This window comes from Penicillium longicatenatum, assembly GCF_028827895.1.
Source record: "Penicillium longicatenatum strain IBT 33135 chromosome Unknown contig_4_segment0_segment0, whole genome shotgun sequence".
In the NCBI taxonomy this organism is placed as follows: domain Eukaryota; kingdom Fungi; phylum Ascomycota; class Eurotiomycetes; order Eurotiales; family Aspergillaceae; genus Penicillium; species Penicillium longicatenatum.
In genome coordinates, this window is record NW_026643122.1 from 3,588,344 (window position 1) to 3,598,975 (window position 10,632).

The 10,632-nt window shown below is 45.6% G+C and overlaps 4 protein-coding genes across 4 annotated transcripts; 3 read left to right on the plus strand and 1 right to left on the minus strand.

Annotated features, from left to right (window-relative positions):
* Nucleotides 1-1,327: 1,327 nt before the first annotated feature.
* Nucleotides 1,328-1,789, plus strand: N7484_008172 (uncharacterized protein; the record flags this gene model as incomplete). The annotated part of the gene is made up of 1 exon (XM_057118559.1): nucleotides 1,328-1,789. The coding sequence occupies one exon, from the start codon at nucleotides 1,328-1,330 to the stop codon at nucleotides 1,787-1,789; it is 462 nt and encodes a 153-aa protein (XP_056971594.1).
* A 1,113-nt stretch (nucleotides 1,790-2,902) lies between these two features.
* On the plus strand, nucleotides 2,903-4,016 carry hrmA (the record flags this gene model as incomplete). The annotated part of the gene is made up of 2 exons (XM_057118560.1): nucleotides 2,903-3,698; nucleotides 3,727-4,016. 2 exons carry the CDS (start codon nucleotides 2,903-2,905, stop codon nucleotides 4,014-4,016), a joined length of 1,086 nt encoding a protein of 361 aa, XP_056971595.1.
* A 759-nt stretch (nucleotides 4,017-4,775) lies between these two features.
* On the minus strand, nucleotides 4,776-5,438 carry N7484_008174 (uncharacterized protein; the record flags this gene model as incomplete). The annotated part of the gene is made up of 1 exon (XM_057118561.1): nucleotides 4,776-5,438. One exon carries the CDS (start codon nucleotides 5,436-5,438, stop codon nucleotides 4,776-4,778), a length of 663 nt encoding a protein of 220 aa, XP_056971596.1.
* A 4,165-nt stretch (nucleotides 5,439-9,603) lies between these two features.
* N7484_008175 (uncharacterized protein) lies at nucleotides 9,604-10,632 on the plus strand (the record flags this gene model as incomplete). Its single annotated transcript, XM_057118562.1, has 2 exons — nucleotides 9,604-10,062; nucleotides 10,096-10,632. The coding sequence occupies 2 exons, from the start codon at nucleotides 9,604-9,606 to the stop codon at nucleotides 10,630-10,632; spliced, it is 996 nt and encodes a 331-aa protein (XP_056971597.1).

The following is a 10,632-nucleotide window of genomic DNA, read 5'->3' on the forward strand; positions in this document are numbered from 1 at the left end:
TCAAGGCATAAGACACATCGGGTCGGTTGGTTCAATGGCGTTTTCATCGCCATATTTACCAGGTCTAGTCATCCTGACAGGCGAAGCTTCGCGATATGGGTGCCGAATGTCCCTGATGTCTATCATCAGAGAATGTACGCCCGCACGATTGACTTGCAATTTCCAAAGACGGGCTTTAGAAGATTGGACTTGCTTGAGGTCGACAATCATCACTTTACCACTCTTGCAATCTTCATTATTGCAAAGAAGGAAGTTGTCCAGTATCTGGTCCCAGTAGACTGCTCCGCATTTGGATAGCTGGATGAATACATACTCAGGTTGATCTTTCAAATTTTCTTCGTCGATGTTGGTCTTCTGATAGCGAGCGATGTTATGTAAAGTCGCCCCAGTAATCTCTGGAAGGACAATCGCTGGAAGCCCATTGAAAGAACCTTGATCAAACAAATGAGGAATCATTGTCCCTGAAAGAGACCCTAATTCTTTGTAGGCTTGCACATGACACCTCCTTCTCCAAACCTTCCTTTTGTTGTTTGACAATGGTTGTCTCCGGAACATTCCTGATTGTCTCAATAATGAGTCGATAGACAGTACGGTCGGGACCAAGCCGCGTGATCTCATTTGCAGTTACTGGCTTATCGCCAAGATAGAGTTTCTATGCGGCGTTGGGTATCACTTCTACTTCATATCTAAACGTATTCAGAATATTGGTGTCAATGCCCGTGTAGCTAATGCAAATGCTGCCACAGGTCTAGGTCTATAACCGTTACACTATACGTATAATTACAACCTGGATTATAAGCGGGGAATGGATTGGAGCCAACGTAAGATTGCCCCGTAGAGCAAATATATTTATGTTGACTAGAGGTGCATGCAAAACCTGTCACTGAGCCTACTCCACCTTCTTTGTCCTGGTTCCGGCGGAAGGTGACATATTCTGGCTGTGGAATAATAGGACGTATATACATATTATCGATGCCCTACACGCGTTTCATAGCTAGATTCATTTTTTTATCGTGGCTCCAGTAGTGATTAAGAAATTGAATGGTTCTCATAATTTAGTGTCAAGACCGTGGATCACGTCACCCCTTACTTAAGGTCTTGGCGTTTCATTCCACTACGGTGCAGTTCCCCAGTTCCGTGTGAGTGGGACATGTTGGATGAACCCCATTTGAGGTACCCCCTTAGGATGGCGGTGAAGGTTTATATATTGCTGATTCCACTCAGCCCCTTTACCTCCTACGACCTTGGATCTTCTTCTTATCAGCTTATGCTTCTACACTATCTCAACACACGTATTTTCTCGAATTCACAGTCCCAGAGATCTACTATGGTGCGAGAAAACCCTTTGCGTGTCTTCGGCACCGTGTCGCACGACAGTCCATATTGGTCTCAACCCTGCCATTCCCTCATTCCACCTATCATCCAACTTCTGAGAGAAAAAAAGTTATACAAATCAACTGAAAACACTCCACCAGATACGAAACTACTGGCAATAAAGAAATGGGAAACTCGCATCTTCTTCACATTCGATATCTCAAATAAGGACTATGTCTTTGATTCAGGGCACAAGCGCGAAGAAAAACAGAACGATCTTCCAGTTCTGGTTGCCTATTTGGGCAAAGGTCAGAAAGTCTATGAGGCCAGCCCTGGGGTGCGCAACAGAGTCAACGACGAAATGGCTTTCCTCCACGATGCAAATGGCTGGAAGGCTGACCTGCCTTTCTCCGAGGACCACACTTCAACGAGTCCTCCTGAGTACCCCAACCCTCGAAGCCTCAAGCGCGATTAAGTCCCTGGTGGGGTAGGAAAGCTGCAGACTTCACAAGTTCTCCAGATGTAGCGAGGGTTGCTGCCTGGGTCGGTCACATGATGATGTTCGCCACAATCCCTAACTCTTCGGCTCGATATTATTGCTCGACAAGTAGTCACGCCGCACATTATGACCTCCCAATCACACATCTAAACGAAGTTAGCATCTCTAAACCACAATACGTTAAACATTCTTGACATTACCTTGATGGATATTGTATACGCTGTTTCTGAATGTTTGCAATCTATCGTAGCTCTTGGTCGGTTGAGGAATTTTGGAAAAACCATTGGAATAGCCATTGGAAGTATTTATAGACGAAATCTTTCAGCGAGAGTACTTATGAAGTGAGGTGTCAATCGCGTTCATTTGGCGAATGTTCCAATACAATAGCGCTGAGTTGTGATTGATTATTTCCGACCCAGCCCTGAGAAGCGGGACGCGTAATATTGCGCTCTTTTGATGCGTTAGATGTGCTGTCAAAGCTCAATTGTTGGGCTAGGCACGAATGGCTTGGCACGGACCCTGGAGTTGACCCTCGCACGGAGGTTCTGGGCTAGATGTCGATAATAGCTAATAAAGCACTCCTAGGTCGAATTCGCAGATAATGATCTTCGCTTATTGGCTTTGGAGAGAACAAACAAGAACATGCTGTTTGCCATGGTTTGGGGTCAGGTGCCGAGCCGCATCTTTGTGCTGTAAAGTGGCGATTCGGGCACATTATCTTGGCATTTATGTTCCTTGTGATTGGCTTTCAAAAAAGCCTGGCCAATTATATTTCCTTTTCCATCCAAAATCCCTAACCCCTGATTTTATTTTGATTTTCCTTGTTCTCCCCCAAGGTGAGGTGTCCAAGGTGTCCAAGGTGTCCAAAGGTGTCCAAAGGTGTCCAAAGGTGTCCAAAGGTGTCCAAAGGTGTCCAAAAGTGTCCAAAGGTGTCCAAAGGTGTCCAAAGGTGTCCAAAGGTGTCCAAAGGTGTCCAAAGGTGTCCAAAGGTGTCCAAAGGTGTCCAAAGGTGTCCAAAGTGTCCAAGGTGTCCAAAGTGTCCAAAGTGTCCAAGGTGTCCGTTCGCCTAACTGGACTGTCATCAACCTCATGGAGCCAAGGATGGGCAAATTATTTGCCTCGATATTCAACAAGGCCGAAGATATCGACGCGGAACGAAGCGTTTCAGATGATGATGTTCTTCTGCTTGCTGAACGCTTGGTCATCCTTTGCTCAATCCACGAGACACAAAAGCGTGGGCGTGGGAAAAAACAAAATCATGAGAAAGTACCAAACCATGAAAAAGTCAATCGATATCGAGATCGAACGGCTCAAAGGGTCTACCTGACGGTTCTCAAGGAGTGCCCAGACATCTTCATCGCTTTCATCCTCGTTGTGTCCCCGAGATACTGTATTGAATTTGACCTTCGGACATTTCGCAAGCAGCACAAAGCGAAGGCGAAACCCATCGCTCTCTTTAACGATTGTGAATCGATTTTTCGACGAATCGCCATTGAACATAGCCTCGAGAAGTCCGAGACTTTTCAAATATTGATAAAACAACTTTTCACCCTGCCTCGACCATCCACAGAAGCCGAAGGGACAGAGAAATGTTCGCTATCATTATGCAGTCTTCCTGCGACCCGCATCGCTTTTGGTGATATTATAGGGGATGCTGTTGAATGTTCTCCCGCTCATCTTCCAATGAATGCCGACAGCGATTACGCAGAAACAACACATTGTGTCAGAACTACGGTGTTCCTCAACCATGAGGACACAATCATCCACATCGATGTGGGCTGCGCACTTAAGCTCGCTGAAATGATTTTCCCTTCTTCAAGCCAGAAAATCGCTTTTGCTATCTCTCAACTCAGTGCCAGTCACGAGTCACCAATCACAGATATTGGTAAGAATTAGGGTTATTCTAAGACAAGGATGTTTACTGATCGGCTCTATATATCTCGCCTATTTCACGTTACGTGGTGCTTCTATTGCTGGTATACGATCGGCGTTCAGCGACTACATCTATGAAGCCATAGAGGACAGCCAATTGAGAAGGTGGGAAAAGCACCATATGCTTAGTGCAGTTACAGACTGCATCACAATGCGGATATGGAGAGCAGAAGTACAACGTGGTCTCATTATATTGCGAATTGGACATTATACAGGTGTCAATTTGGCAAACAAACTTTATGCAGAGCCTCTTCCCGACACGGCGTCTTGAACTGTGCCATCAATCGATTTCAGTACACCTTGATTTCCCTCCTTCTATCCAAGCTCCGATGTTCTCTGGCAGAACAATTACGCCACTACCCTTCGTCTCGTATATTTTTCCCCCGTCTTTCAAAAATTTGATCTTCTCACAGTCCAAGCAATATAAAATTCTTGGGAAAGGTTGCGGGGCGTAATCGGTGATTGGAACAGGTCGGTACTTCGTAAAACGGGCTACTTCTTCTTTTGGAAGCTCCTTCCACTCGCTCTGAGATAGGCGCTCGTTCTATAACAGGTCAGCACATACATTCGAAAAGACACCTTATGTAACGACTCACCAAGGGCTTTTCTGTAGATGAATCTGCCATCTTTGGTGAAAGAATGAGTAGGATAAGGCTTCGTTTGCGAAGTAGGTTTCGGTGTCTTCGATCGAGATAATAATGACTGTCATCCGCGGGCTTTTGATGAGACGGTAGTGAAGGCAGTCAATATAGCCTGGTAATTTTTCTCCAAGTCGAATAGCATATAGACGTCAAAATTGGGCATGAAATTAGGCTGTTGTGAGTCACCTGCAGTTAGGCATCGCCGGAGAACTGCTTAACTGCCCCTCATTTTTTTGCAGATAGGTGGAGCCATAAGGTGGCTCCGAGCATCGCCACCCGCACGTGATTAAAGACTTCAGGTCGCGATACGTACCAACAATGCATAATAAAAATTGAATGTGGGCTCATTAAACGTGGACTCATTATTCGACCGAAAAATTGTTGTCATATCATGGGCATAGATAGGAAACGGATGGTCCAAGGTGTCCAATGGTGTCCAAGGTGTCCAAAGGTGTCCAAAGGTGTCCAATGGTGTCCAATGGTGTCCAAGGTGTCCAAAGATGTCCAATGGTGTCCAAGGTGTCCAAAGTGTCCAAGGTGTCCAAAGGTGTCCAAAGGTGTCCAAAGGTGTCCAATGGTGTCCAAGGTGTCCAAAGTGTCCAAGGTGTCCAAAGGTGTCCAATGGTGTCCAAGGTGTCCAAAGGTGTCCAAAGGTGTCCAAGGTGTCCAAAGGTGTCCAATGGTGTCCAAGGTGTCCAAAGTGTCCAAGGTGTCCAAAGGTGTCCAATGGTGTCCAAGGTGTCCAAAGGTGTCCAAAGGTGTCCAATGGTGTCCAATGGTGTCCAAGGTGTCCAAAGATGTCCAATGGTGTCCAAGGTGTCCAAAGTGTCCAAGGTGTCCAAAGGTGTCCAAAGGTGTCCAAGGTGTCCAAGGTGTCCAAGATGTCCAAGGTGTCCAAAGGTGTCCAAGATGTCCAAGGTGTCCAAGGTGTCCAAGGTGTCCAAGGTGTCCAAGGTGTCCAAGGTGTCCAAAGGTGTCCAAGGTGTCCAATGGTGTCCAAGGTGTGCAGTGTGGTCAGCGGTATACGCAGCATGAAAAATACCATGTCTCATGCGTCCACCTGTCTTGCGCTAATGTAGTTCCATAGTGATAAAATAAGAGCAATTTAATGAGATCCTGAAAGGGCTTCATTAACGCGGGCACGATAGTCATGACAATTTTCATGTTAATGGCTCGGGTCAATTGTTCGATACAAAATAATTTGCTCAGCAGTGAGAGAGCATCAAAAGAGTAAATCAGCGTGCCTATTCTTGTCAAGGACGTGAAAGCAGACCAAGCCTCAAATCCACTGGGTCTCGCGGTTCGCTGCGAATTCTAGATCCCCACCCGGTGATAGACCTGCATCTCAATGATAGGACAATATGGCTCGCTAGGAAGGTAAGAAATCTGTAAGAGATAGTACAGCTCTAGTGAATTTTGAAAAAAAATCACCATTTGCATTGTCCGTCTGTCCACCACCAATTAATTGTCGGATCGAGGCTTGCAGGGTCATCGTAACCTATGAGGGTGGGAAAACCATGACAGTCGTTAAAGACCCCTTCTCCCATTGTGGATTGACTTGTATCTACTTCTCTTCAAGTCAGGTCGACGGAAACTGAACCTTGCCCTCAAGCCGATCCACTGCACAATGTCCAATCTGGAGATATCGTGTCTTGCGCTACAAAAGATACTTACGAAGAGCAGGAAGCAATTCGTCTGCCCGCTATGTCAGACTACATGGGCGCGAGCCGATAAACTGTTCAATCACTGTCGGGAAATTGGAAAGGAAGTAAATGATGAGATGAATGAGGAAGAAAAGCAGAGATGCGCGATTCACAGTGCTTTGGGAGCAGTGAATAAGGGGGGAGATTTCCTCGCATTTCGAAAGAGCTTAGCTGCCGCTTGTGGACAAGACCGAAGTGAGATCCCCATCGAAGAGCTACCACTGGAACTGGGTCAATCTGGTCGTCGATCATACGGCGCCTGTCTTGGAACAATTTTTATTGTCAAGAACATGGCCACTTCAACTGCGACAAAGCTTGAACTTCTTAAGAGACTGCTCTTGAACTCTGGAATCCATTCTGCCTGTCCATCTTGTTGGATGGGATTTGCAGATTCAAATCAGGTTGTTACGCATTGTAGTGTCGAAAGAGATGAGAATCATCAAAGGCTGCTGTCGAAGGATTTGGTACTATTTGCGAAACAATATGGGCTGCTTCTGGAATGTAATGTTATCCCGGATCACATGGAAGTTGATTTTGATGGGTACGGAGTCCCTGATTTCCGCAAATGCTTTCGTATTGTCAATATACTTAAGACACTTAAGTAAGTCCTGAGATCTACTACGAAGAAGTTTGAGCTAACAATAAGACAAAGAGAAAAAGGGTCGAGTGAAGTTGCTTAGCCTAGCAACACGCCTAGCAACACGGAAGGTTGATTGACCCGCGTTTACAGCTGAAGATACCCGGTTGTATTGAGAAGTGGATAATACATATATGTCTCTTCGAAGGTGGAACCAGAGTGTCACAATATTCAGATTTTATTCGTTACGACTTATCTATCCCAAGAATCGACGTGTCGAAAAAGCCTCCAGCAAATTAAGAGAGATGTAGGACTCCAGTTAATAGGGAGCCTTCACTCTTTCCTGTATCACGAAATGATGGAACATGCCTGACAACTGGTAGCCTTTGTCTTAACAACCTCCTTCGATCCATTGATGGTAAAGTTCTGAGAAAAAGCCAGTTTACGTGACAGGCAGCTCAAATTTTTGATTGAGCTTAATTCGTATGTTGCAATTTAGCGATGGTGGATGTTTGAAATGACATGGTCTTTCCTCCTAAAGCGTGCAATGAACTGAATTAGCCGGCTAGATGAGATCTCACGGGGACATTGAGGTAAGTTATGAAGTTTACTGCATTGCAAACTGATCTTACCTCAAGAAGAATTGTGCCGAATAAAATTACTCACGCTAGCATGTCGTAATTTTAATCTTCATGAATCGACAGTTCTCGCATATAGCCTGGTTTTACAGCGTGAGATGACCTGTCCCTTTGAGGAGTGGGTGAATTATGTTGATATTTGAAGGTGAACCCCAGATAATCAATTACTCAAATAAGATTTGAAAAAACCTATGCAACTGAATGCCATCTCAGTAGGGTTGCGATGCAAACAAACCGGCCAGGCCAACTTACGGCTATATGCAGGTGACATGACTCGAGACTCCCAAGAAGCAAAAAGTGATGAAGTATGTATGTCAACGAGCAATTCTTTGTTCACCCGTGCGGAGAGATAGGCGAGTCCCTCTTGTCGAATAAAAAAAGTCCTTTGATACCACAGTCCTGGACATAACCCAAGACATCCATGACTGATTGGCGAAACTCTTCCAGCGAGATTGGCTCGCTTTTTGAAACATAGAGCCTGTGGAGCTCGGGAATAATACAAATTATTTTTCCAAATGGCCGCGCAGCAAATTGAAGAAGACTGTGAGAGGGGATACCCTTCCGTGACTTGAAGTATTGAGCTAGGAGTGACAAAATGAGGAGGTCATCGCGGTCAAGGTCTTTCATCAAGGCAGTTGTGATATCTCTGAGAATTTGATTTCTTGCCAAACCCTTTTTACTTGTCCGGTATTCTCGTTTTCGTAGTGCTCGGCAACCTTTGATGATCGGCTTTAATGCCGGTCTGATTGTTGGGCTGATATTCCTCTTCACCATTGCTGGAATCCCCGGAGACCCAAGAAACCAAAGCTGGAAGGCTCTGAAGACAGAGGTAGCGGCCTTTTCGAGATCAAGCTGGGACTGAGAACTTTGTGAATTAGCGCATTTGATTGGGGCTCCTGTGGGTATGTCTTCGTACCCTGGTGACATGCATGCTTGCTGGTGGGTGAAAGTTTCCAATAGAGAAGATTTGGTAGCCGAGAAGAAGCCGGCGACCTTATATTTGTATTTCGTCTGTGTTATTTAAAGGGCCTGTGCACTGAACAATGCTTGGACGCATAGGAGCCACCACGCTCCATGCTCCGGAAGCTCAGCTTCCGGGATACGTATCGCTTGTTACGAAAGCCATCGTTGGAAAGGGGCTCGTGCACATGATTTACAAGGTTTTGATTGGCGTTATCGGGTCGCCCCGCCTGATTTTGTGACAGGGGAATTTGAAAGATGGTGTAATAAAACAAGGAGTGTCGATCGGGCCGCTAATCCTCAAAAGGAATATTTCACCTGCATATCGACCTGTGGTTCCTAGGAGCATCGAGTGAACCATGTCGAGTAAAATGACAAATCCACCAATGGCGTTAGCTCTAAATGAAGCTGACGATGCTGATACATCATAATATATTTCGCAAAGCGCTAAGCCCGGCTTATTTCCCTCACTTGCTTTACGCTATTTGGTGCTAGATCCCCATGACGCGTAGTGACATACTTACACATGTGAACTGAATTTGGGGCTGTACGGCAAAGATTTTCGCGACGTTTGTTCCCTCGAGGGATTGGGCTAATCTATGTTTCTGCCCGTGTGGTATGCTTGGCATGGCACTGGTTCTTCGAATAATGATTGGGACCATAGGATCGACGTTATGTCTAGGAGCATCTAAGCGATGCATTAAATGAGACACTACCGAGGGGAAAAGCTCATTTAAACCGGGGCGCGAAGGCTCATTGGCCGGAGCTGCCTCCACTTACTTTTGGGACATGATATCTGGAAAGATGTTCTGAGGAAGCGAGAGGTACTGATGAAGGAGCTTTACGGTGAATGCCATCTAAGTACGACCTACGACGATAGACCTAGGCCAAGCACTACAGGCGTTTGACAGAGTATTCGATATCAATATCTTTGTCTGGCGGCGCTCTACAAGGACTGGCCGGGATTCACCGGCCCAAGGATTGCGGCTCCCGCCTTCCCCGTGATTTCGGGATTTATGAGTCTAGACCTTGTGAATGTACAAGTATCTATGCAAGTGACAATTTCTTGGCACCGCAATTAGCCGGTTCTTTGTCAAGATAAATTGGCTGTATATCCCCTATTTGATCCAAGGCGTCCATTATCATCTTGCATTTGACAAGTTGTCAACAGAACGTCCACTGAATTAACAATCAGTCTCAATTTTGAAAAATTTCAAGCAAGGTATATCTGCTTATTGCAGGCAAAAGCTTCTATCACATAATACTAGGGCGTTGCGAGCTGATTCCAGATTGAAGCAGGGCCTACTCATTCGAATTTATTTTACACAATGCCTCAACAATGGTCGACGGCTCTGCTATCGAACAACAAGATGACGGGAACAATGTGAGTTGGAGCATCCATTCTCTGCTTGGCACCAGGCATGAAGAAATCAAGTGCATGGTTAATAATGATAGTGGAGCATTTTATAATTCAGTTGTCGGCGGCCTTCGCAGCTTCGGCTTTTTCGGCAAGACTTCACTTCCCAAAGATACTAGCACACCACTTTGGGAGGGCTGGAACTTCAATCCTGAGCTTCTGGATGAAATGACGTGCGGTTCTGCTGCAGGGAGTTTGTTATGTCAGAGCTCGACGTTGCTTGAACACATTCCATTTGAGGTGATAGTGCAGGATGCATTGGGCTGTCGTTCACCTGAGTTGAGAGAACTATATGTCAAGTATGAACAGCTGAACGTGCAATTCTACGATTACTTCATGGACAGGCGTGAAAGTGCCAAATATCTGGTCGCGGTAGATAAGGTATGCTTCACAACTTCGAATACCACATGACAGAATATTAACATCAAGGAGGCTTTGGAAGAAGCTACTGCTGATCCCTTCATCCGAGCCGTGGTTCAAAATGCATATGACTGCGTTCAAAATAAGGCACCTCGGCACCCGGACCTGGATACACCACTCAGTCACTTCATCACCGGGCCTTTGAAAGAACATTTTGAGAAATCTCAGTCCGACGAAGTCAAATTACAAGGACTGAAAATAATTCGAATGCGTTATGGAAGATATATGACAGACGTCAGCAACACCTGGCACAATCCGTTGAATACTTGTACCGATTTCATAGAAGATCTCAAATCCCACGGGCCCTTGGATCTCGCCAGAGCTATAACAAAAGAAGACCATGCTCGATATCAAGACCTGAACATCAACTCATTCAGGGGGGATGAAGCATTCGACGTTATTATACGGCGATGTGACAATTTGACGATGTCGATACAGGATGGTTTGGATGCTCAGATTTTCAGCGATTCTGAAATATTTCAGCTTGCTCAGGTAGCGTGGAAGCGAATATACCTTCATATCAACAGCTGA